This window comes from Narcine bancroftii, chromosome 11 (genome assembly GCF_036971445.1).
Source record: "Narcine bancroftii isolate sNarBan1 chromosome 11, sNarBan1.hap1, whole genome shotgun sequence".
NCBI lineage: Eukaryota > Metazoa > Chordata > Chondrichthyes > Torpediniformes > Narcinidae > Narcine > Narcine bancroftii.
The window spans coordinates 101919579-101946444 of NC_091479.1; the positions used below are offsets into that span (position 1 = coordinate 101919579).

The 26866-nt window shown below is 42.9% G+C and overlaps 2 protein-coding genes across 6 annotated transcripts in view; one reads left to right on the top strand and one right to left on the bottom strand.

The window, feature by feature from the left end:
* Positions 1-4005, top strand: part of cep290 (centrosomal protein 290) — a 110104-nt gene extending 106099 nt beyond the window's left edge. For all 4 annotated transcript variants that reach the window (XM_069904309.1, XM_069904308.1, XM_069904307.1 and 1 more), the window contains 3 exons: positions 529-632; positions 1816-1892; positions 2807-4005. In XM_069904309.1, the coding sequence (XP_069760410.1) occupies positions 529-632; positions 1816-1892; positions 2807-2989 (364 nt within the window). In that variant the 3' untranslated portion in view covers positions 2990-4005. The remainder of the gene's footprint in view (positions 1-528; positions 633-1815; positions 1893-2806) is intronic.
* Positions 1970-26727, bottom strand: rlig1 (RNA 5'-phosphate and 3'-OH ligase 1). Of its 2 annotated transcripts, none has more exons than XM_069904318.1 (7): positions 26641-26727; positions 18246-18363; positions 16497-16589; positions 15768-15884; positions 15490-15684; positions 6628-6797; positions 1970-5549 (listed from the first exon to the last, which is right to left on the bottom strand). In XM_069904318.1, exons 1-7 carry the CDS (start codon positions 26668-26670, stop codon positions 5352-5354), a joined length of 921 nt encoding a protein of 306 aa, XP_069760419.1. In that variant the 5' UTR covers positions 26671-26727; the 3' UTR covers positions 1970-5351. The 2 variants fall into 2 exon arrangements, with proteins under 2 accessions (XP_069760419.1, XP_069760417.1); XM_069904316.1 differs by lacking the exon at positions 26641-26727 and adding an exon at positions 20677-20838.
* Between the last annotated feature and the right edge of the window lie 139 nt (positions 26728-26866).

Consider the following 26866-nt stretch of genomic DNA (forward strand, 5'->3'; position numbering starts at 1 on the left):
TTGAATTCTGTGAAAAACCATTCAATTCAATTGGGGCAAAACGCTTAGTGGAGCAGTTAGCACAATCTGTTACAGCTCCAGCAATTGGGACTGGGGTTCAAATCCTGCGCTCTCTGTAAGAAGCTTGTACATTCTCCTCACGTCTGTGTGCATTTTTCCGAGGGGTGGCTCCGGTTTCCTCCCACCCTTCAAATACGTACTGGGGGTGTAAATTTGGCGCAAGGGCTCGTAAGCCTGTTATCGTGCTGTATGTCTAAATTTAAAGAGAGGGAGTGTCCCCTCCAACTGCTTGAACCAGCTTAAAAATTTAACAAGATTACAGTGATTTCAATTTTCAAGCGTGAACCGAGTATCTGTGGTTCCAGATTTTTGACCTTGTATCCAATAAGCAGCTCAAGCCACCAATGAGCACAGTAAGTGGCAATACCACTGTTAAGATTGAACTGAGTGGTGATTTTATTTGTGACATTGAAATTCATGCATGGTTTTCATACTCTGATTGTATCCTCCCAATCAATCAACTGGAAGACTGACCAACGATCGTTTGGAGAAAGAAAAGGCTGAACTTCACCACCATCTGAAGATCATCAGGAAGCAAACTTGTGATGCTGCAGAAGGCACCAGCAGATCAGGTAAACCTTCACATGACATCTTATCTACAGAAACAAGAAACAGCACCCCCCCCTCCCCCCCCCCCCCACTTGCCTGGATGAGAGCAGCTTTATCAATACTCAAGCACTCTGACCCCATCCAGGACAAGGCCGTCCAGCTGATTGGGAGGTGACGGAAAGTAAATTCTGCCCCCACCAGCGATACCCACATCTCAAACACCCGATTAATAGTTCCCTAAACTAGAAATACTGGATGGAAATAAAATGTTATTCAGGTCATTTATGACTGTGCAATTTTTGTTTTTGTGACAGAATAGACCATAACATAAAGGATCAGACATTGGCTATTCAGCCTATCGAGTCTGCCCTGCAATTTAATCATGAGTTGATCAAATGCCCCACTGCCCAGCATTCTCCCCATAACCTTTGATGCCCAGGCTAATCAAGAACCTGTCAATCTCTGCTAAAATACACCCAATGATCTGACCGCCTGTGGCAACAAATTCCACAGATTTACCACCCTCTGGCTGAAGAAATTCCTCCACATCTCAGTTCTAAGCAGACACCCTTCAATCCTGGTTTTGCCCTCTTGTCCTAGACTCTTCCACCATGGGAAATCACCTTTCTACATCTACTCTGTCCATTTCTTTCAATGTTAGAAATGTTTCAATGAAACCCCACCCCCCTCATTTTCCTGAATTCCAACAAATGCAGGCCAAGAGCTGTCAAATGCTCCTCGCCTGATAACCCTTTCATTCCAGAAATTATCCTTGTGAACTTCCTTTGAATCCTCTCCAACGTCAGCACATCTTTTCTTAATTGAGGAGCTCCAAGCTGCTCACAAGCCTCAACATCACATCCCTCTCATGTTCTATTCCTCTTGAAATAAATGCCAGCATTTGCCTTCTTCACCACCGACTCATCTTGCAAATTTACCTTCACATGGACTTTGTTCTCTTTGCATCTGGTTATTTTCTCCCCAATTAACAAAAATAATCTGCCCATATATTTATTTTATCAAATTGCATGACCATACACTTTCCAAGATTGTATTTTATTCACCATTTCTTTGTCCATTGCCCTCATCTGTCCAAGTCCTTCTGCAGCCTCTATGCTTCCTCTACACTATCTGCTCTTCCACATAAGAGACTCCCCATTCAGTGTGGAATAGAAATGTAGCATTTTGTCTGTGTCACCATTACAGTTCGTGATGCTGGACATAAAGGCGACAAACTGTCAGGAGGACAACCTGTACGTGATCTGGAGAAGCAGCAACTGCAGGTGAGTAGGTTCACACCCCTCACAAGAGGTTACACTCTGAGCTATGTAGCTGCCACTTTCACAATTCAATGCATAAATCATTTAATCATTGTATTTTAAATAGCCACAATGAACAGGACGTGGGAGATGTACAAAGATGAACAAGTATCAAATGTTGATAAGCATACAAACAGGAACAGGAGCCTGCTCTACCATTCAATAAGATCACAGTCGATCTGGCCATGGACTTCACTCCATCGACCGACCCATTTCCTATAACCCTTGATTCCTTTATTCTTCAGGAATCTCTGTATCTTAATACATTCAACAAAGCAGCCTCTACTGCTTCATTGGGCAGGACTTGCCCAGATTCACCACTCTCTGGGAGAAATAGTTTTTTTTTCCCGTCTTCAATCTGCTTACTGAGCAGTTGGGGCCCAACTGAATATCATATGAAATTATGAGAAGTGATCACAGGCTACTCAACCCGACTTGTCCATACCCGATTAAAAAGAGCCAAACAGTCTCTTCCCACCGTTTCATCCATCAGCACACAGAAGTACTGTTTTAAATCTGATGTCTTCTGCCATTACCACCACGCTAGCTTTTCACTCTTCTGTAGAACCACACTTCCTGCTTTTTTCTATCCAGACCCCAGATCTATCCATCTCAATGTAGGTTGTCTAGAGACTCAGTTTAACCAGTCTGCCCTCATGGCTAAAATTTTCTAGTCATGGCACCATTCTCTCCCCAAATGCCATCCTCAGAACAGTTCACCATGGTCCAACTAGTCACAGCTGCAGTCCCATATGACTTCCACATCCATTTAAAAATATCAATTTGAGGGACAGAGAAGGATTGAAATAAAGAAAAGGGGGTAGTTTCTCCTTGTTGGGCCAACAATCTCAATTTTATCACAACCTTTTGCTTTCTAGGAAGAGATAAAGAGGTTGAAAAAGGAGCTCGAAAACTTTGATCCTTGCTTTTTTGAAGAGCTCGAGGACTTGAAATTCAACTACAACCGAGAAGTTAAACGCAACATTATTCTGGAAGAACAATTGAAGAAATTATCTGAGCAGTTTGGAGTGGAGATCACAGGAAATGATTCCATTGACTGAAGATCATTAGATCAGTAGTGAACAGTCTGCCATTCAAAATCTGACAGCTGTCAAATTTGATGATCTCTGGGAATGTTTTCCCTTCCCATAACACTCTTACCTTGTATACAAGGAGGTAAAGTCTGGTGTGCAGTCCAGGTAGCTAGGGTCTGACATGACAAATTAAATCGTATCCCTTCAAATGTGATGGGATTAGTGCTCGAGAGCTCCAGTTGTCCTCTGTATCCGAGCCTTTTAGGAGGAAGAGATTTTCAGATTATTTCTACCCAACATTGCTTCTACCTCTTTGATATTTACTGTTTATCCATCACCTTGAATTAGGAGCCAATCCAAATCAGATTAGTGTCCTGGACAGAGAGCCAGGTATAATTAATTAGGTTTTTAAAAATATTATAACTCTATTTGCTGCAATGTGTCAGGGTTTATGTTACTTTGAATTCAAGTCTATATTACATTCCTACCTTTTGAGTTCAAGGGTTATATTTGTGGAATTAACATTAGTTTAAAAAGTACACTGAAGATTTAAGATGGGATTCACATGGGGCTGGAACCTCAGAGGCCTAAACATTACATTCCCTTGAGGAAGGAGTGTATTCTACTGAAAAAAAAATCCTTGGCATTGGACCTAATTAAATCTCACACTCCTCCCACAATTGTTTACTTCAGTTGTCAAGATATTTTTCCATGTTGTTATGCTAATTGTGTTAGTAACATGGGGAAAGGTTGTTGTTCAACGTGCACACAAATTGAAAATATATTTAAAGATTCGAGACATATTATTGTAATATTTCTTATTTGTAACTTCACCCCAGGAGTTAAGGAAGAATTTGTAGTTTCCAGCCACCCATGCCACATTGAAATATATTTGTAGACTATTAACATGTGTTCAAATTGTTCTGTAAATACATTTTTTTCATTTATTTATTTTGTTTAGAAGCCAAAGGGTGCGTTTGCTCTTCGCTGCACTTGGAGAAGCATGTGTCATGTTTTTAATTAAAAATTTAGAAACACTAAAATCTGTCTTATAAACTAGATCTTTGTGGATTTACTACAAAATTTAAATGTAATAGTAAGGCAGTGAGACCTCAACTGGCATGGTTTGCAGAGCTTTGGATTCAATATTCAAGATAGATTTGCGTTGGAATAATGCTGGATATAATAATGTGGGTAGTATTAAACAGAAAAGGGGAGGGGTCAGGAGGAGATTGGAGTGAAAAGAGGAGAGAGAGACAGAGCTGGGGAAAAGGCGAGGGGAAGAAGGGGAGAGGGTTTTCAGTGAGTGGGGAAAGATTCGAGGGGGACCTGAGGGACACCTATTCTCACACAGGGAAATGGAATGAGCTGTAAAAATAGCAGGAGCAGGGCCAATTACAACTTTTTTTTAAAGACATACAGCACGGTAACAGGCCATTTCTGTGCATGAGTCTATGCCACCAAATTACACCCAATTGAGTTACAATCCCCTGGTACGTTTTGAACAGTGGCAGGAAATCCGAGCCTCTGGGGAAAACCCACACATACACAGGGAGAACATACAAACTACTTACAGACAATGCGGGATTTGAACCCCAATCACGATCACTGGTGCTGTAAAGGCGTTGCGCCAATTGTACCCAAAGACAGTGCAACTGGTACATGGACAGGGTTAGAGGGATATGAGCCAAACACAGGCAAATAGGGATAGCTTAAGTAAGCAATTTGTGGACAGGTTGACCAAAGAGCCCATCACCGTGCTGTATAATTCTAGGACAAAACATTTGGACAACGGGAGCTGGACAGAAATGTGGAGCTGAGGCCAGGTGGAAAAGCAGAGTCAAGGGGGCAATTGACTGAACTGACTCCTGTGTCCCTGTATTCTTATGTAAATCAATTTGCAGTTGAAAATACAACAACCCTAATACAATAACCTGCAAATTTTCACTCAACACACAATTACTGTACAACATTTTGATTCCCAAACAGCAACAGGCTACATTAGAATGAGAAAATACTTTGACGGAGATGGCTTAATTCTAAACAATCAAATAGGTTTCAGATAGTTCCCTCACAGACAGACAAATAAGGGCAGGACTGGGGAGAGAGAAGGAAAGCAATGGATGGAGAATGATTAACTGGCTGATGTTAATAAACCACATCAATCGTTTGGAGAACTCTACATGATAACTCCTCAGCATCAACCACACAGCTGATCCCCAGGTAGATTAAAAAAATCCCAACATTCTGACCGACACGAACTCAAAAGCAGAACTGATACAGGTATCGGGCTGAAGGAAAACTTCAATGGCCAACTGATCGAGGATCAGTCTCAAGGTCCAAGTCAACAATCCAGGTTTATCATGACAACCACCTCACCAAAGATGCATCAACTCTCAGCATCCTCCCAGGAGAGATCTTTCACATGGTCGAACTGCTTCCCATTGAGCCTTGCCAGAGTTACGAAAGAAGACCTGCTGTCAAAGTCCCACGTGAATTTGGTTAGATTGACGTTAATGGTCAAGGGGCGAGAAGTCAAGTGCGTCTCAGGCAGTGGCCATTCCAAACCCAGGTGATGCCGGTGAAGCTGAAAAGGAAGATGAGAAACATTAGGAAGTGGGGGGCACAAGAAACTGGAATCTGGGGCATGGTGGACAGCCGTGGCAAGGGCAGACGGCTGGAGTAACTCACCAGGTCGATGGAAGGAAATGGACAGTCACGGGTCGGGTTAAGGAGAGGGAAGGCAGGCAGTATTAAAGAAAAAAAGGGAAGTGATTGGTGGACTGAGACGGACAGATGGATCCAGTGGGGGAAGAGGGAGGTTTGCGTTACACAGTCATGCTGGAGAAACTCAGCAAGTCACACACAGCATCCACAGGAAGTCAAGGATAACCAATGTTTCAGGCCTGGGCCCTTCATCAGGTACAAGAGAAAACAGGCCGATGCCTGAAAAAAAAGGTGGTGTGAGAGGGGAGGAGGGGGGAGCACAGTTGAGGTGCGAGGGGATATCTGAAACCTTTAATCTTTAGAATTAAACCATCTTCATCAAAGTATTTTCTCTCTTTGAGGAGAACTTTTCTTACTCTAATGTAGCCTGTTGCTGTTTAGGTCAAAATGTTGTAACCTATGTGTTAAGGGAAGGGGGAAGGAGCACAGGTAACAGGGTAAGGGGTCAGAGGTGGATACAGTGAGTGGGTAGGACAGAAGGAAGCAGAGACCTGCAAACAGACCTAGAAACTGTGAAACAAAATGTCAAGGAATCTTCACATTGGAAGAATTTACTGGTAGCTTAAAATGGTGAGAGGCAAGCATGAAGTACTTATCCCGAGGGTAGGAGGGTCTACAACTGGAGGGATGAGATTTAAAGGGGGGGGGGAAGATTCAAAAAGAACCTGAGGGCACCTTTGTCACACAGGTTGCTGGGTCTGTGGAACAAACTGCCAGAGGAAGGGGTAGAAGCGGGTATAATTGTGACATTTGGACAGGTCTATGGATGGGAAGGTTTAGAGGGAGATGGTCTGAAAAAGAGGAAAACTTGGGTAGACAAGCTGGATGGCAGACAGGATGAGCCAAAGGGCCTGTCTCCGTGTTGTAAATCTCAACCATTCATACTCCAATATTTAGAATTCCGTCTCTCCACACCAAGCCTCCGGCCTTCCACTCACTTTAACGAGGACCCCGTTGGTGCAGTGCCACACGATGCCTTCCACCTTCGCCTCCTCGCTCTCCTTAAACCAGGCAATCAGATCCGTCTGGTTGAGGGATGGGGGCTTCTCGATCTGCAGTGACCCATGGGGAACCAGAAGGTGCAGGGGCCGCTTCTTGCTGCCAAGAGCTGAAGCACAGGAGAGAGACAAAGTCCGTCAATTCCACGCTGCCTGCTTCAAAAAACTTCACCCGTAAAACTGCGGGACTCAGGGCGGTCCACTGCTGAAAAGGAAGGACCATCTCTTTTTTTTTTTTTTTTTTTTTTTTAATTTTTTATTTTTCACACCATAAATCACAATAGCCATGATATACACTTTTTCTTTTCCACACATTTACAGTGACTTTTTCTCCCTCCCCCCTCCCTCCTCCCAAGCCACCCCCCCATCCCCCCTCCTCTCATCCATTTTAGTTATACAATCTAGGTTGCATTAATTCAGTTAGACAATGTTGTCATTCAACAAAAATACACCAGAAATTCTACTGAGTCCATTCTTTTCTTCTCTTCTCCTTCCATCAACTTAGGTAATGTTTGTTCCCGGTAGGTTTTCGCTATTGTATTTAATGTAAGGCTCCCATACTTGTTCGAATATTTCAATATTATTTCTTAAACTATATGTTATTTTTTCTAATGGAATACATTTATTCATTTCTATATACCATTGTTGTATTTTCAAATTATCTTCCAATTTCCAGGTTGACATAATACATTTTTTTGCTACAGCTAGGGCTATCTTAACAAATCTTTTTTGTGCATCCTCCAAGTCAATTCCAAATTCTTTATTTTTTATGTTACTTAGGAGAAAGATCTCTGGATTCTTTGGTATATTGTTTTCTGTTATTTTATTTAATATCTGATTGAGATCATCCCAAAATTTTTCTACTCTCTCACATGTCCAGATTGCATGAATTGTTGTTCCCCTTTCTTTTTTACATCGAAAACATCTATCAGATACTGTTGGGTCCCATTTATTTAACTTTTGCGGTGTAATGTATAGTCTGTGTAACCAATTATATTGTATCATACGCAGCCTCGTATTTATTGTATTTCTCATCGTTCCAGAGCATAACTTCTCCCATGTTTCCTTTTTTATCTTTATATTTAAATCTTGTTCCCATTTTTTTTTAGTTTTACCATTTGTTTCCTCATTTTCCTTTTCTTGCAGTTTAATATACATATTTTTTATAAATCTTTTGATTAACATTGTATCTGTAATCACATATTCAAGGTTACTTCCCTCTGGTAAACTCAAGTTGCTTCCTAATTTATCTTTCAAGTAGGATCTCAGTTGGTAATATGCCAGCGCTGTATCTCCCGTTATATTGTACTTATCTCTCATTTGTTCAAAGGATAAGAATCTACTTCCTGAAAAACAATTTTCTATTCTTTTAATCCCTTTTTTTTCCCATTTTCTAAAGGCAAGGTTGTCTATTGTAAAAGGGAGTAGCTTATTTTGCGTCAATATTAGTTTTGGTATTTGGTAATTTATTTTATTTCTTTCTACATGAATCTTCTTCCATATATTGAGGAGATGGTGTAATACTGGAGAAGTTCTATGTTGTACCAATTTTTCGTCCCATTTATATAATATGTGTTCAGGTATCTTTTCCCCTATTTTATCTAATTCTAGTCTCGTCCAGTCTGGTTTTTCCCTTGTTTGATAAAAATCTGATAGGTACCTTAATTGTGCGGCTCTATAATAATTTTTGAAGTTTGGCAATTGTAAGCCTCCTTGTTTATACCATTCTGTTAATTTGTCTAGTGCTATCCTCGGTTTCCCCCCTCTCCATAAAAATCTCCTTATTATTTTCTTTAACTCTTTGAAGAATTTTTCTGTCAGTTGTATTGGCAATGCCTGAAATAAGTATAGTATCCTTGGAAAAATGTTCATTTTAATACAGTTTATCCTTCCTATCAGTGTTAGTGGTAGCTCTTTCCAATGCTCTAAATCGTCCTGTAATTTTTTCATTAGTGGATTGTAATTGAGTTTATATAATTGGCCTAGATTTTTGTTTATTTGCACACCTAGGTATCTTATTGCCTGCGTTTGCCATCTGAATGGGGATTCCTCCTTAAATTTTGAGAAATCCGCGTTATTCATAGGCATTGCTTCACTTTTATTTACGTTTATCTTGTATCCCGACACTTCTCCATATTCCTTCAATTTCTTATATAGTTCTTTTATTGATAGTTCTGGTTCTGTTAAGTACACTATCACATCATCCGCAAACAGACTGATTTTATATTCCCTGTCTTTTATTTTTATTCCTTTTATATTATTATCTCTTCTTATCGATTCTGCTAGTGGTTCTATAGCTAGCGCAAACAATAATGGTGATAGTGGGCATCCCTGCCGCGTTGACCTGCTTAAGTTAAATTGCTTTGATACATGTCCATTTACTGTCACTTTCGCTAACGGTCCCTTATATAATGCTTTAATCCAATTAATATACTTCTCCGGTAAACTGAATTTTTGCAATACTTTGAACAAGTAATTCCATTCTACTCTGTCGAAGGCCTTCTCTGCGTCTAAAGCAACTGCTACTGCCGGTGCTTTATTTCCTTCTACTGCATGAATTAAGTTAATAAATTTACAAATATTGTCTGTTGTGCGTCTTTTTTTGATAAATCCAGTTTGGTCTAAATTTACCATTTTCGGTACCTGTTCTGCTAATCTGTTCGCTAATAGTTTAGCTATTATCTTATAATCTGTGTTTAGCAAAGATATTGGTCTATATGACGCTGGTGAGAGTGGATCTTTCCCTTGTTTTAGTATCACTGTAATTATTGCTGTTTTACATGAATCTGGTAAGTTTTGTGTCTCATCAATCTGGTTGATTACATCCAGGAGGGGCGGTATTATTAGGTCTTTAAATGTTTTGTAGAATTCTATTGGGAGTCCATCCTCTCCTGGTGTCTTATTATTTGGTAAATTTTTTATTATCTCTTGTATTTCTACTGTTCCAAATGGTTCTGTTAATTTATTTTGTTCCTCTATTTGTAGTTTTGGTAGTTCAATTTTAGTCAAAAATTCATCTATTTTCCCTTCTTTCCCTTCGTTTTCGGTTCGGTATAATTGTTCATAGAATTCTCTGAAGTTTTCCTTAATTTCTTTTGGATTATATGTAATTTGTTTGTCTTTTTTCCTTGTTGCCAATACCATTTTCTTAGTTTGCTCTGTCTTAAGCTGCCATGCTAGGATTTTGTGTGTTTTTTCCCCTAGTTCATAATATTTCTGTTTTGTCTTCATTATATTCTTCTCCACCTTATATGTTTGTAATGTTTCATATTTTATTTTTTTATCCGCCAATTCTCTTCTTTTGGTTGTATCTTCCTTTATTGCTAATTTTTTTTCTATGTTTATTATTTCCCTTTCCAACTGCTCTGTTTCCTGATTATAGTCCTTCTTCATCTTGGTTGCATAACTTATTATTTGCCCTCTAATGAATGCTTTCATTGCGTCCCATAGTATAAACTTATCTTCCACTGATTCCGTATTTACTTCAAAGTACATTTTTAATTGTTTTTCAATAAATTCTCTAAAATCCTGTCTTTTAAGTAGCATGGGGTTTAATCTCCATCTATACATTCTTGGAGGGATGTCTTCTAGCTCTATTGCCAATAACAGGGGTGAGTGGTCCGATAATAGTCTAGCTTTATATTCCGTTTTCCTAACTCTCCCTTGTATGTGGGCTGATAACAGGAATAGGTCTATCCTTGAGTATGTTTTATGTCTAGTCGAGTAGTATGAGTATTCCTTTTCTTTTGGGTTTTGTTTCCTCCATATGTCCACAAGTTTCATTTCTTGCATTGATTTAATTATAAATTTGGTTACTTTGTTCTTCCTGTTAATTTTTTTCCCCGTTTTATCCATATTTGGATCCAAATTCAGATTGAAATCCCCTCCTATTAGTATGTTCCCTTGCGTATTAGCTACCTTCAAAAAGATATCTTGCATAAACTTTTGATCTTCTTCGTTAGGTGAATATATATTAAGTAGATTCCAAAGCTCTGAATATATCTGACATTTTATCATAACATATCTCCCTGCTGGATCTATTATTTCCTCTTCTATTTTAAATGGCACATTTTTGCTAATTAATATAGCCACTCCTCTTGCTTTTGAATTATACGATGCTGCTGTTACATGTCCTACCCAATCTCTCTTTAATTTCTTGTGCTCCAATTCAGTTAAATGTGTTTCTTGGACAAATGCTATATCTATTTTTTCCTTTTTCAGTAAATTTAGTAGTTTCTTCCTTTTAATTTGGTTATGTATTCCATTAATATTTAGAGTCATATAGTTCAGCGTAGCCATTTTATATTTTGTTTATCTTCTCTTTCCGTTTTTCCATCATTACCTTTCCTCCTTTTCCATTTCTGTTTTCTTATTTTCAACTCTTTACCAGACAACATTCCTACAACATCCAACATTTTCCTTATTCTCCTATTTCTATCTTCTTTATCCCCAATCTCCCCTTCCCCTCCTGAGTTGCCCTTTATCCCTTGTCGGACAACCACATCTCCCCTCTCCATTTGGATTTGCGAATCCACTCGCAAGCGTCAACTGATTTTGCAGTGACCGCTCTTTTCCCCCCACCCAGCCCCCCCCAGAAAAGATTTCGTTTTTTATATGTCACAAAGGTCACTCTTTTAGTTCCCTCCTTATTCTCTCTATTCCACTACCTTCCCTTATTAATTCTTGTCTATACTTTCTATGTTTTCCTCTAATTACAGATACTTTCACATATGCCCATTGTCTCTATTCACTCTTATACCTCTTTACCCGCATACTTATCAATCGTGGTCATTTTTACCCTCCTTACCCGTCTTCATCCCTCAGTCTATTTTTGTCTTTACCCACATACATATCAATCGTGATAATTTTTGCTCTCATTACCCGTCTTCATCCCTCAGTCTATTTTTGTAATTGTTCTGCAAATTTTCGTGCTTCTTCTGGATCCGAGAATAGTCTGTTTTGTTGTCCTGGAATAAATATTTTCAATACCGCAGGATGCTTCAGTGTAAATTTATATCCTTTCTTCCATAAAATCGCTTTTGCTGCATTGAACTCTTTTCTCTTCTTTAGGAGTTCAAAGCTTATATCTCGATAAATGAAGATTTTTTGCCCTTTATACTCCAGTGGTTTGTTGCCCTCTCTTACTTTTTCCATTGTCTTCTCCAGTACCTTTTCTCTTGTAGTATATCTTAGGAATTTTACTACAATAGATCTTGGTTTTTGTTGTGGTTGTGGTTTAGGGGCCAATGCTCTATGTGCCCTTTCTATTTCCATTTCTTGCTGTAGTTCTGGACATCCTAGGGCCTTAGGGATCCATTCTTTTATAAACTCCCTCATATTCTTGCCTTCTACATCTTCCTTAAGGCCCACTATCTTTATGTTATTTCTTCTGTTATAATTTTCCATTATATCTATTTTTTGGGCTAGTAATTCTTGTGTCTCTTTAGTTTTTTTATTAGATTCCTCCAATTTCTTTTTTAAGTCTTCTACCTCCATTTCTGCTGCTATTGCCCGTTCTTCCATCTTGTCCATTTTTTTCCCCATTTCTGTTAAGGTCATATCCATTTTATTTATTTTCTTTTCTGTGTTGTTTATTCTTCTTCTTAAATCATTGAATTCCTGTGTTTGCCATTCTTTAAATGACTCCATGTATCCTCTAACAAGAGCAAGTACCTCCTTTACCTTGCCTATCTTTTCTTCTTCTATTTCCCTGTACTCTTCCTCTTCCTCTTCTTCTTCCTCTAGGTTGACCATCTGTTGTTTCTTTGCTGCCCTTTCCTCCTCTTCTTTCTTGTTTCTATTGTCTTCTGTGGTCTCTTCTTGCTGCAGGTGTTCTGCAGCTGTCGTTGCCGGCTGTGGAGATCGACTCCCCAGCTGGTCCCCCCTCCCGTCGGTGTGTTTTTTTGTATGCGCATCGCGCATGCGCGAGGAGTCGCGCATGCGCGGTTGCGCACTTTTACTCGGCTCTGTGAGCCATTGTTGTAGTTCTCTTTCTACCGACCTGAGGTAGTGGGGTCTTCTCTCCACAGCGGGCCTCTTCGGACAGGTAAGGCCTTCACCTTTTTCCTCCGTTGTCTTCTCTTCCTCTCTTCTTTCCGTTGATTTTGATTTTTCTCCTTTTGTCTCCATCTTCTTTCCACCTTTATACTCACTTTTCTTTAACTTGTATTTCTGTGCCTTTGTATTTTCTCTTGTTTTTCCCGACTTTTCTGGAGAGGGCTGGAGTTCACCGTCCGGCCACTACTCCATCACGTGACTCCTCCAGGAAGGACCATCTCTTGATGGAGCAGAGCAGCAATGCTTTACCGAAGGGAACTTCTATCCTGACAAATAATTACCCCCAGTCAACATCACAACAGATCATGGCTTTAATATCACATGGATGCCTGTTCATTTCCCACATCATAATGGTGACTTCAGTGAGTGTTACTTGCCGCAAAGTGTCTGCCGTGCTCACAGAAAGCAACACCCTGAACAACCCAGATATTACATTCACTTTCTAAAGCAAACACGACTGCAGCTGTCAAAATTTATCTATCCTTTTACATTTTTTTTGACATACAGCACAGTAACAGGCCCTTGCGGATCACGTGCTCATACCGCCCAACTACACCCAAATGACCTACAACCTTGGTTCATTTTGAATGGTGGGAAGCAACCGGAGCACCCAGAGGAAACCCACACAGAGCGTACGAACTCCTTAGAGACAGCATGAGATTCATACTCCATTCACTAGTGCTATAACAGCATTGTGCTAACCGCCACACTAACCATGCCACCATTTTATCTGTCTCTTTTTTCTGTCTTGGCACATTGTGGTAATTTAATGTATATTGTAGTTGGTGTATCTCACCCACCTGTCTGACTACAGTGAGAATTTCAGTGCATCTATACATTGCATTTATGCATATGACAATAAACTCTCTCATATCAAACCTAAAAGAAAAACTTTAAACAAACACGCAGAAGTAAGGCTGTTCAGTTCTGCGCACCATTCGATAAAGTCATGGCAGGACCTCTGCCTCAGCACCACTCCCCTGCCCCAAACTCCACATTCCTGCCCAATTCCCTTTGTACTAACAGAATCCCTGCTGTTCCAATGCCCCGGTTTTGAAAGGCAACGTGCAAAGCTGGTTAAGGGAGAGGAGCTCTGTTGCCACGGTTCCTTTCATTCTAGCGACGCTCCCCCATTCCACTGCAGAACAGTGAGTTCTCAGTTAACCCTGGCACACAAGTGCTGGTTGAGGGAAGTTCATTTGCTTCAGGGCTCCGAGATATTTTTTTTCCCCTGCCACTGCGTCGTGATCTGTTGCACACCCTGACTTCTTCTCTTCACTGCACTGGTCCCACATTCTGATCCAGCTGGGATGTGGGACCAGTTCTGTGAGACGGACACTTGGGTGGCACAAACACAGCTGTGCTGAAGCAAGGCTGCAGTGTCGGGGGGACCATCCTTCATGAGTCCGGGGTTGAGGTGGGGGAGGGTGCCATCAGCTTTTTGATTTTAATGGCTGTGTGACACCCCTGCAGCGTTGCCCTGGGAACATCTGTCTGGCGTGGGTCTTTGACCCATGTCCCCTGATCTCGGAGCAAGTGTGCGAGTCAGACCAACACATTGACCGAGCGAGATTATGCAGAGTAGTGGAGCTGAGTCCAAGGCCAGTTCGGCCACAATCTTATCGAATGGCGGAGCAGGCTCTCAGGGCCAGGTGGCCATCTCCTGGTCCTGTGTCTTATAACAAGATTCAAATCAAGAATGATGGGTATGATGTCGGGACGTGGGCAACAAAGCCATGGGGGACCCCACCACCTGGAAGTTGTCCTCCCTGCCTCGTACCATCCTGGCTTGGAAATCTTCATTGTCTCTGGGTCAAAGCCCTGGAGCTCCTTCCCCGTGGTCTTGTGACCATAGAGACACACGGGGTCTATGGATGCTGGAATCTGAAGCTAAACTCATTCTGCTGGAAGAACTAAGCAGGTTGAGCAGCATCCGTGGAAGAGAAAGGATGGCCGACATTTTGAGCTGAAATTATTCATCAGGAGTGAGGATGTGAAGAGCCTAGTGTGAGGAGCGCAGTGTCCTCTTTGCACTAGATTCTCTTCTCCAAATTCCCAGTCTCGATGAAGGCTTCCAGGCCAAAATGTCGACTTTTTTCTTTTCACATGTTCAAAGAGAAGGAAGGGTAGTTTAGGGGAGACATCAGGGGTCAGGTTTTTTTTAAAACAGACAGTTGTGGGGGCCTGGAATGCCTTGCCGGGGATGGTGGTGGAGGCTGAAACATTGGGGGCATTTAGACCGACACATGAATGAGGGTTATGGGGTAGGGAGGGTTTAGTACTATTTTTGGAAGAAATACATTGAGAGCCGAAGGGCCTGTACTATATTGTTCTATGTTCTCAGCTCAACCCACTGAGTTCCTCCAGCAAATTGCATTGAGCATTGCAGGAACATCCCCACCTCAAGGACTGCAGAGGTTGAAGAAGATAGCTCCACTCCACCTTCTCACGGGCAATTAGGGATGGTCGATTACATGCTGGCTCAGCCTGTGAAGTGCACATCCTTTGAATTAATTTAAAAAGTCCTAAGGGCGGCACGGTTAGCGCAAATCTGCGCTGTCTGTAAGGACTTTGTACGTTCCTCTGAGTGCTCCAGTTTCCTCCCACATTCCAAAGACATACAGAATTGGTAGGTTAACTAGTCACATGGTTGTAGTTGGGCAGTGAGGGCCAGAAGGGCCAGTTACCGCGCTGCATCTCTAAATTATTATCTCTAATTTAACTTTTAAATTGAAGTGCTCCTACCGTATGGGTTGCCATTGATGTGAGTTCCTATCAGTTCCAATGTCTGTTCGAGCAGTTCCACTAAAGGAACAATGGTGATTTCCAGAAGATTCTTTCCAAAACATGGTCTTAAAACCAGGGTGGATCCAGTTTCATAATTCACGGCAGAAAGATGCCAGCAATACTGTTTACTTCCCGTCTCCACCGGAATCCAACCTTGGGGACAAGGGAAACATTTACAAAGGACATCTCGAGATGCAACTCCGGGGCGTCACTGAGGTAACACAGCCGCCTCTCACCAGGAATGTGGCCATTTTCATCTGGTTGCAGACAGCCTTCTGATTGGATGACACCATGTGCCGGTATCCAAGCGTCTGGAACTATCCGGAAGTCATTGTCAAGGTTCCAAATGAACTCTGAGGAAGAAATGAAACCTTTGTCACAATGTCGCCCGTTACAACTCCCAGCTTACAGACAGCTGCAAGGTTTATATATCCAGGGCACAGCTGGGTACACAACTTCCTTCATCCCTCCCTGGTTCCCCAATCCCCTAAAGGTCCATGTCTGACCCCTCCCTCCCTCCCTCTCCCCTCTGCGCTCCCGATGAAAGGTTCTGATAGCATATGAGGTGTTGTTCATCCAACATGAATGAGCTGCCAGAGGAACCTATAGAAGAGGGTACAACTTAGCTGTTCAAAAGACATTAGGACAGATATATGGAGGGAAAGAGGTTAGGAGGATATGGACCCAATGCAGGCAACTGGGGTGAGCCGAGAATGCCAACGTGGCCAGCATGGACATGTTGAGCTAAAGGGCCTGTCCCAAGATACACGACTATCCCACCAGACATCTTCCACTGTACTCTCTCCTCACCTCCCCTTTAACTGCCTCCAGCTACCCCTATCCCCACTGGCTGGCTGACTGACTGAGTATTTCCAGTGTTTTTTTTAATCTTTGGGAGAGCGTGGAAACTCACGGTGAACTACTGGTTAGACAAGCCACGGGTTAGGGAAGGAGGTGGTCATTACCTGCCCCGGATCTTGAGGACTGAAATTTCCTGAACCGCTTCTCAGCTTGCTTGGTTGGTTTCCGATCGAGCCGGGCCCAGAGACATGGCAAATCTGGCAACAACCATGAAACATTAAATAACCAAATAAGTCAACCAAATGGAATCGATGAAGAAAGACCAGGGAAACTCAGGTTATGCTCATCCGAATGAAAGGGAATCTCATTGAAACAGAAATTTCTGAGAGGACCAGGCAGGTTGAGGCAGGAAGAATGTTTCCAACAAGAATATAGTGTGTTTTTTAATTATGGATGGTTGACACTGTTTGAGTAAGAAAAATTATAAATAAAATATTCAAAAAAAAGAATATTCCTAATTTTGGGGAACTTCAGAACAAGGGATCACAAGACAACGGAGAAGGGAGAAGTAATTTAGGACTGAGATGAGGAGAAACTTCTTCACTCAGAGAGTTATGAACCTGTGAAACAACCAACCACAGAAAGTTTTGAGGTTGGTTCATTGGATATGCTCAAAAGGGAGTTTGGAAGTGGCCCTTCTGGCAAAAGTAATCAGGGGCGTGGAGAGAAAACAGGAGAGGGTACTGAGGTCACATGATCAGCCGTGATTGTTTTGAATGGCAGTGCTGAGGCTCAAAGGGCTGAATGGCCTTCTCCTGCATCCATAATCTAAGATGATGTACAGCCCAGGAACAGCTCACCATGTCTGTGCCACCACGATGCCAATTTAAACATCCCATCTGCCTCTACACGATCCCTGTGCCTTCATTGGCTGCTTGCTCATGCCTGTCAAATGTCACTTAAACACAGATATCGTACCAGCCTCCACCACCTTCCCTGGCAGCCCGTTCCAGGCACCCATCCCTTCTGTGTAAAAACTTGCCCCCTTTCATTTGAAACCTAAGCCCTCTAGTATTTGACAATTTTAACTTGGGGATGAAAAAAAGTATTTTTCCTTCTTACCCTATCCAAGCCTCATAACTTTTATCAGCCACCACAGAAAACAGTCCAAGTTTGTCCAACCTCTTCTGAGACTTAATACTTTCTGAATATAGCAATACCCTGGTAAATCTCTTCCGTACCCTCTTAAAAGCCTCTACTTCCTTCCTATAATGGGGCATCCTGGAAGTCACTGATCTCATCCCTGACCTGATGCCCTTTCCACACGAACTTTTTCACTGAAAGGTACATCATATTTCCCAACGTTTACCACAGCCACCTTGTTTAGCACCAAACGTTTAACGTGTCAAACTCAGAATCAAAACCAAATGCCATTTAAGTGAGTTCTGAAACCAGTTGTTGTTGAAGTGGTTTCAGCAAGGTGATCTGACCAGCATGTGAAGCAGTGAACTACTTTAACATCTGCGGCACAGGCCAACACAATCCCTTCCACCCACTCCATCTGTACTCCCAGTGTCTCAGGAAGGCACCAACATATTAAAAGACCCTTCCCACCCAAGTCACACTCGCTACACCCCTTCCTTTCAGCCAGGTAATATAAGAGGTTGAAAACATGATCCTCCAAAATCAAGGACAATTTATTTCCTGATGTTATCACACCCTGAAACTACCCTCTAACCGGCTCTGTTTATTGGCTGTATTTTTCTCTATACCCTGCACAATTTGGCCAACACTGTTGTTTCATTTATTACTGCACGAATGGACTTGCCTGGATAGTAGGCAAAACCAAACTTTTTACTGCATCTCTGCCATAGGTTGCACAGACTGCCAATTCCACCGTCTTATTCCATTACCTTTGTATTTCGAGACATAACAGCAGGTGCCGTCCACCTTCTCGGTTGCAATGGCATGGTGGACATTTGCAGCCAGCGCCTCCGGACTCAGGTCCCCAGTGGCCATGACTCTGTAAGACTGAACACACGCTCACGTCAAGTCCAGCCAGATCCCACAGGTTATCAATCACTTCCCTGTGGGGGAAACCCCTTCCTCGCACAAAGCACCTGGGCATAAAATCACTCCCAGAGTCTCAGAGTGCCGAAACAGGCCCTTTGGCCCACAGAATCTATGCTGGCCATTGACTATCCATTTCTGCTAATCCCACACCAAACCTGCTTTACTCTCCTCCTCCAGTCCCATCAATTACCCCCCCCCCCCCTCCAAGATTCAATCTCTTAATGACACGGTTAAAGCATCTGGGACCCGCATGGGCTGCTGGAGACTGGCTCATGGCAACCAAGTGTTGGAACTGGGATCCGAGGGGGTGCTGAGGGGAAGAAGGGCTCCCGAATGGCCTTGGACACTGAAGGCTTCCTGATTGTGTTGGAGGTTTGGATCTGGGTGGCAATGAATCGATCAGGAATCTGTGCAGCTACAGAAGATGTGAGAGCGCTGGAGGTAAAACCATGGACACTCAGTGTCTCTAAAACGACTCTCTTTTGCTTCTCTTTCTCTCCCACTATAAGGAGCACCGGGTGACACCAATGGTGACTCTTTGTCTGCCTTTCGGCAGGCAGAAGGCTATTTCATGTAATATTACATGTTCTGTACTCAGCTCTCCACTGGCCACCGAGACAGAGGTGCACCAAAGAAGAGGTACAAGGACTGCCTAAAGAAATCTCTTGGTGCCTGCCACATTGACCACCGCAGAGGGCTGATATCGCCTCAAACCGTGCATCTTGGCGCCTCACAGTTCAGCGGGTAGCAACCTCCTTTGAAGAAGACCGTAGAGGCCACCTCACTGACAAAAGACAAAGGAGGAAAAACCCAACACCCAACCCCAACCAACCAATTTTCCCTTGCAACCGTGTCTGCCTGTCCCGCATCGGATTTGTCAGCCACGAATGAGCCTGCAGCTGACGTGGACATTACCCCTCCATAAATCTTCGTCCGCGAAGCCAAGCCAAAGAAAGAAAAGACATGTTCTGTATTATTAGATGACAATAAAGGAATCTTGATCTTAGTGTGGCCAGTTAACCCAGACAGCTCCCTTTGTGGCCCACTCTACATCAGAGAGACTGGGAAATCACTTCGCTGAGCACCTTTGCTCTGTCCACACCAGTGATGGAGACTCCACAGTAGCCAACCATTTCAGTTCTGCGTCCCACTCCCATACCTTCATGTCTGTCATGGGCTCACATACTATCCCACCAAGACCAACTCATCTGTGCTGACCTAGTCTGGTCTAGTCCCTTTTTGCCTTTCCCTGCGAGCTCTTTCTGCCCACATACCCCTATGCACACACACATCTTGGAACATCTGACTTGAAGATGGTATGCAGTGAAACACAAAGTCCACAGACGCTGTGATGACAGTAAAAACTCAGAAATGCTGGAGGAACACAGCCGCTCTCACAGTATTCATGGGAGGTAGGTGTTTCCGGCCTGAGCCCTTCTTCAAGGTACAAGTTAAAAACAGGAAAAAGTTTGAATAAAGACTGGGAGAGAATGAGATGGGGAGGAGTCTACACCAACAAACAAAAGGTGTTAATTGGATATGATAAGATTTAAATTAGATTTAGACAATCACATACAGCACGGTAACAGGCCCTTTTGGCCCATGAGTCCGTGCCACCCAATTAACCTACGTGTCCTTTTGAATGGTAGGAGGAAACTGGAGCCCCCGGGAAAAACCCACACAGATACATGGAGAACGTACAAACTCCTTACAGACAGCACCGGATTTGAACACCGGTCCCAATCGCTGGCGCTGTAACGGCGTGCTCACCGTACCAAGATGAGAGGTGAGAAGTGATTTTGGCTCTCCTTCCCTCTTAACCTATCCAATTAACACCTTTTATCTGTTGGTCTGGACTCCTGTCCCCTTCCCATTCTGCCCCCAGTCTTTAATTCAGACGCCTGCCGACCTCTTACTCTTGCTTGAAGAAGGGCTGGATGCGGAGTTCCTCCAGCATTCGTCTGTTTTGACCGAGTAGACAATCTGGTTTAATCCCTTTTGCCTGCATTTGGTCCCTATCCTTGCAAGCCCCTGCTGCCCACGTCCCCAGATGCAGGACAACTGACTTTAAGAGGCATGCATTTTCATTCAGCCAGGACTGGGCTCCTGCGAAGTTCCCACTGGGGCAGGTTGATGCAGTGTGAATAACTGCCAGCCACAGATGGACACTGCAAAGCTCTTTGCCCCGCAATCAGCAGCTGCCCTGCAATGAGGGGCTATGGCGAGTCCAGCGTGGAGAGGGAGCCCCGGCTCCAGCCGCCCTCCCCCTACCTGCTTGGGCCGCTTGGTGGCCGCCTCGTCCAGCACCTCGGTACAAAAGGCGCAGGGCAGCTTCTGCTGCACCGTGCCCAGGCGCTGCATCGCTCTGCCCAGCCCAGGGAGAGAGGCCAGCGCACCCAAGGGCTCCTTCCAAGGAGCAGTGCGTCCGCACGGAAAGTCCGGCCAGGCGCCTGCGCACCACGCTCCCGTCGACAGCAGCGGCCAGGCGCCTGCGCACTTCGCGCCCGTCGACAGCGGCGGCCAGGGGCTTGCGCATCACGTTCCCGTCGACAGCGGCGGCCAGGCGCTTGCGCACCACGCTCCTGACGACAGCGGTGGCCAAGCGCCTGCGCACCGCGCTCTTGTCTGCATTCAAGTTCCATCATCCCTGGGTCAACATCATCAGGTTTATTGTCAAGATTCATTTATTATCATAGCAACAAAATTGTGTCCTGTTACATGAAATTTATTTTTGCCTGCTGCAAAGCAGACAAATTCACCACCAGCAGGAATTGCCTAAAGCCTCTTACAGTCAGAGAGAGAGAAGCAAAAGAGAGTCCCCGCAGAGTCACCAAGTGTCTGTCGATTTGCTTCTGCAGCCCCTGCAACCAGACAAAATTAAAAGCAAGTACATGAATTTTGGATCGCCGCAAGATTCAATGATCCAACATCAAAATGGGTTCAGAATTAATGATATGAAGTGAGAGAGAGGTTGCTGCGAGAGAGACAGCGCTTGCCTTAGCAGGAGCCATGCCAGTGAATTAGCTCTTCAGCATGCGAAAAAGTTCATTGATAGCGGGAAGGCGAGTGAAAATGAAGGCATAATTGTAGCCACAATATCTGGACACACACACACACATACACAAATGAAAAATAAGATACAGGAAACAACAAAAAGATGGAGAAACATTCAATTGTAAATGACGCGGCACTCAATGTGCACCCAAACAATACCCAGCTGATGAGAAAGTCTTTTAAGCGCAGCAGAGCTATGTTTTCCAAAGGGAAATCAGACAGAAGTAAAAGTGTACACACTATGGAAGAAACTGCTCTCAGTGATACACTTTTCTTGGGCATGGTAGTGAACAGTGTTGAACAGGATAAGTGGACTATGTTATTACATACAAATGGAACAAATATTCCTTTCAAATTGGACACGGGGAAAAGATCTATTTGTTCTGTGAGCATGACATCAGGGCAATGAAGATAAAGCCATACATCCATGCAAATCCTGCATTACTCAAAGTCTACAGTGGATAGAGCATCAACATGTAAACCCAAAGTGAACATTAAAGATAAAGAACATCACCTCAGGTTCATAGTAGTTCCAGATGGACATGACTCACTGCTTGGTGACAAAGCATGTGAAAACTTAGACCTAGTCAAGAGGATGTATCACATTAACAGCACCAATGCATAGAACAGTGAAGAGGAAACACTGGATCAATTTCCAGACATCTTCAAGGGATTTGGAATTCAGCCATTCACCTATAAGATAGTTAAAAAAGAATACGCACCCAGTAATGCATGCCCCGAGGCAGACCCCAGCACCGCTAAAAGACAAGCTCAAGCAGGAACTCGACCGAATAAGTGAAGGAGCCCACAGAATGGGTAAATTCAACGTACTCGACCTACACGTGTGCATGAATCCAAAAGACTTGAATGCCAAACTACAAGTGAGATGCCTGGTGCAAAGTTTTTCACTAAATTGGATGCATCCCATGGCTTCTGGCAAATAAAATTGCATAATGATAGCACAAAATACTATACATTTAATACACCGTTTGGTCAATACTCTTGTCTGAGGTTACCTTTAGGAAATTCCTCAGTGAGCTTTAAGTTGAAAGTGATAGAAATGGCCAAGAAAACCAACAACTGCTGCTGCAAGAACATTTTGGAGGAAGAAAGAAGAGACTTTAAGAAACATTCCAAAAATGCAATGTTCTTTGAGAAAAGGAATCACTCGTTGGCCAGAGTTGGAGAATCACGTTGCAGAATGGGTACGTGAACAGAGGCAAGATTGCTACATAGTCACCCAAAATCAAATAGGAACATTTCCATTGCAGTGGGCAAAGTCATACTCAGACATCGTTGATGATTTTGAGGCTACAGTCGGCTAGTGCAATCATTTTTTGAACGGGAAAAATCTGGTATTACACCAATAAACAAAAATTGCAGAGAAACAACCAAAAGATCTTGATCATAAAGTTGGAAGTTTTCACAGAACTGACAAACACTGGCAAATATCAGAAACAAGGACGAAACCCCCATGACTTTTTTCATGATGGGCAATAGAACAGTGGAATGGAAAGGTGTTAAAACTGTGCAAACCAGAAGGACAGGCCACGAAAGGACCAGGTTTACTGTGGTGTTATCATACATGGCCAACGGGACAAAGTTAAGACTCAAGGTAATATTCCAATGCAAAATTAAACCAAAAATGAAATTCCCTAAAGGTATTTTTGTACATTTTCATGAAAAAGGATGGCTAGATGAAAATGGTATAAAACTATGGATAGGCAACGTGTGGTTTATGCAAAGAATGGAGTTTGCTGGTGTGGGGCACATTTTGTAGCCACTTAACTGAACACTAAAAAGTAGATTAACACTACATAATACTTACATGGTGGTTTCACGAGTGGTTGGATGCCTCTATAGCAACCTCTTGATGTCTGCAAAGCCATTCAAAGGCCATGTGCATGAGGAATGGAATACATAGATGTTGAGTGCAGAAAAGTCATTTACAGAAGGTGGGACAATGCTTGCTGCATCACTTGATATGCTGTGTAACTTCATGCTCGAGGCATGGGACAAAGTTAAAGTAGAGACTGTGATAAACTCATTTAAAAAGTGCAATCGATGGCACGGAAGATGATTTATTGTGGGCACTGATGACGAAGCTGAAACCGTCTCATCAGATCCAGACTGGGACCCGTATGATGACTGTTTAAACAGTGAGAGTATGGATGTGCTTGCCGCCATCTTTGCCTCAGACAATGAGATCGAGAGTGATTTTGAAGGGGTTTAAATGTGTTGCTGTTTTCAGACAATTATAGCAATTTTGAAGGGTGCTAATAAAAATCTCAATGAAAATCTGTCGTAGTTGGGGTTTTCTTTTGGTTTTTCAAGGGTTGACTTATACGCCAGGTCAGTATGGATTGGATTTTGAACTGAATTTAAGGTCTCATAAAGAGTATAAGTAGACCCTCATTTATTGAGAGTTTTTTTGGGTTTCACGTCTCAACTTATACACCCAAAATATATGGTATGTATATGGTCTTCCAACATTCATGGCAGAGACAGACCACAAATCATTAATAGCAATAATCAAGAAAAATCTTAGTGAAATGTCATCAAGAATCCAAAGACTGATGAAGCTACAACGTTATTACTTTGAATTGGTATATACGCCAGGGAAACTTATTGTGTTAGCTGATGCGTTATAAAGAACTACACATTTAAATGTCTATGTTGCCGATGTTTGTGTTACGTGTGTGTTGAACTTTAAATTGAAAGAATACTGTATTAGTGCGTCATATTAAACATCTCAAGGAAAGAGGATGTAGTGATAGAGTGCTACAACCAGGAGTTGGCTCTACACTGAATCTGCCTCCACTACAACAACTTCTCCCAGGCCTGTCCTCCAATCCAGAACTGAACCACTCACTTGGCCTTTTGTACTAATCAACTTCATTCTCTGACCTCTGGATCTTGACCCCCTTCACCAATGGGAACAGATTGTCTTGTTCCACTTTGTCCATATCCAAATACAATCAGACCAGATATCCTCCAAAATTTGTCTGAAGGAGAATGTAAGAACAATTTTCCATTTATACAACAGATTAAATACAAATTAATTTAGTTTAGTGAAATGTTAACAAAAAGTACTATCCCTTGAATACTCCATGTTCTAGAGCAGCCATTCTCAACAGGCATTCTGCACTCTCCCCTTTCAGGGGTCACAGCACATTTAAGTAAAAACCTTGTATTCTTTTCACCTCCCATAACAAAAATATTTTAAGATTTAAAATGTTATTTACAACATGCTAAAAGCCGATTCCAGCCATTTAAACCCTTGCCACCCAATTACAGCCAAATTAACCTACAACCCTCTATGTTTTGAATGGTGGGATGAAACCAGAGCACCCAGAGGAAACCCACGCAGTCATGGGGAGAAGGTACAAACTCCTTACAGACAGCGTCAGATTCGAACCCAGGTTGCTTGCGCTGTAATTTCTTTTTCTTTCTTTTCTTTCTTTTTCTTTGGCTTGGCTTCGCGGACGAAGATTTATGGAGGGGGTAAAAAGTCCACGTCAGCTGCAGGCTCGTTTGTGGCTGACCAGTCCGATGCGGGACAGGCAGACACGATTGCAGCGGTTGCAAGGGAAAATTGGTTGGTTGGGGTTGGGTGTTGGGTTTTTCCTCCTTTGCCTTTTGTCAGTGAGGTGGGCTCTGCGGTCTTCTTCAAAGGAGGCTGCTGCCCGCCAAACTGTGAGGCGCCAAGATGCACGGTTTGAGGCGTTATCAGCCCACTGGCGGTGGTCAATGTGGCAGGCACCAAGAGATTTCTTTAGGCAGTCCTTGTACCTTTTCTTTGGTGCACCTCTGTCACGGTGGCCAGTGGAGAGCTCGCCATATAATACGATCTTGGGAAGGCGATGGTCCTCCATTCTGGAGACGTGACCCATCCAGCGCAGCTGGATCTTCAGCAGCGTGGACTCGATGCTGTCGACCTCTGCCATCTCGAGTACTTCGATGTTAGGGATGAAGTCGCTCCAATGAATGTTGAGGATGGAGCGGAGACAACGCTGGTGGAAGCGTTCTAGGAGCCGTAGGTGATGCCGGTAGAGGACCCATGATTCGGAGCCGAACAAGAGTGTGGGTATATCAACGGCTCTGTATACGCTAATCTTTGTGAGGTTTTTCAGTTGGTTGTTTTTCCAGACTCTTTTGTGTAGTCTTCCAAAGGCGCTATTTGCCTTGGCGAGTCTGTTGTCTATCTCGTTGTTGATCCTTGCATCCGATGAAATGGTGCAGCCGAGATAGATAGCCTATCTCGGCAGAGCTTCATATAACCATGCCACTACTACATATTTAAATAGAAATTATTCTCCACCTTCCCAGAGTAACATGGACACGTGAGGCACTGCAGATGCTGGTCTGCAGTGCAACAAACAATCTGTTTGAGGAACTCAATGAGTTAAACAGCAGCAGTAGGAGAAAAGAATGGCTTATGTTCTGGGCCAGAACCTTCATCAAGAGAATGTGGAATTTGCTACCATAGTGAGTGACGAGAGTGGAATGAAGTTGCAGCAGGATAAAGGGAAGTGAAGGGTCCAAAATGGGGAGGCGAGGAGGCATGTCGGCATCATCCACGCAAGCAATAGTTACAAGGGTCAATGCTCCACTCTGCCCTGAAACTGTATGCAATGGTACATTTAATCTGCATATTTCTACTCATACCCCACTGTACAAAAACTCCATCATCTTTTTCTGTGTTCAGTATCTTTGAAACTGCATTAAAAGGTTTTATGGACACACTGCAAATCTGTATTATTGCAAGAACTCTGCAAACTTGAAGCATTGTTGGGTTCTCCTCTGATAGATACTGCCTGACCTGCTGAGTCTCCCCCATCCCCCCTCCAGTGTTTTATTTCAGATTTCATGTCTTTTTTTTGTTTGATTTTCATCAGGAATTATAAGTTTGTATTTGCCCAGCATCTGCAGCTTCAGGGTGTGTCAATGTGGTACTGTGACAGTGTGGTCCGTGCATTAGACACGGATTAAAACTGTTTCATCAACACCTCAGGACTAATAGACTAGAATTAACACACAACATTTTATAGAGTTTTAAACATTTTAAATTTTGGGTGTCATGACTCTTACTTGCTTTCTCTGCACAAGTGTTTGGAACAAAATTCAGCCAGAAAAAGAAAAATCAGCCAGGAAAACAAGTGGAAGGGTGATATTACAGACCTTGGCAACCACAAGTCCGAAGGGTCCCATCTGATCACTCCCTGTTTATACAAATGAATTAATGGACAGAAAACTTGAAGGGCTTCCTTCCTGTTCTATCTGGTACCACCAAAATGTCATCTGAAAGAAATAAAACATGTCTAAATATTTAAGGAGCTAGTTGGGTTCTCTGCTGCAGTCCAATTATATATGTTCATCTATGGCACATCAACATAAAACTTGCAAG

What these genes read in the sequence shown, in the direction of transcription:
- rlig1 (XM_069904316.1), bottom strand. Translation starts at nt 20,766, where the DNA reads ATGCAGCGCCTGGGCACGGTGCAGCAGAAGCTGCCCTGCGCCTTTTGT. An exon ending in CCACCAAGCGGCCCAAGCAG is followed by an intron (nt 18,364 to 20,676) that starts GTAGGGGGAGGG and finishes GCGTGTGTTCAG; the next exon opens with TCTTACAGAGTCATGGCCAC. An exon ending in CATCAATGGCAACCCATACG is followed by an intron (nt 6,798 to 15,489) that starts GTAGGAGCACTT and finishes CCTGTGCTTCAG; the next exon opens with CTCTTGGCAGCAAGAAGCGG.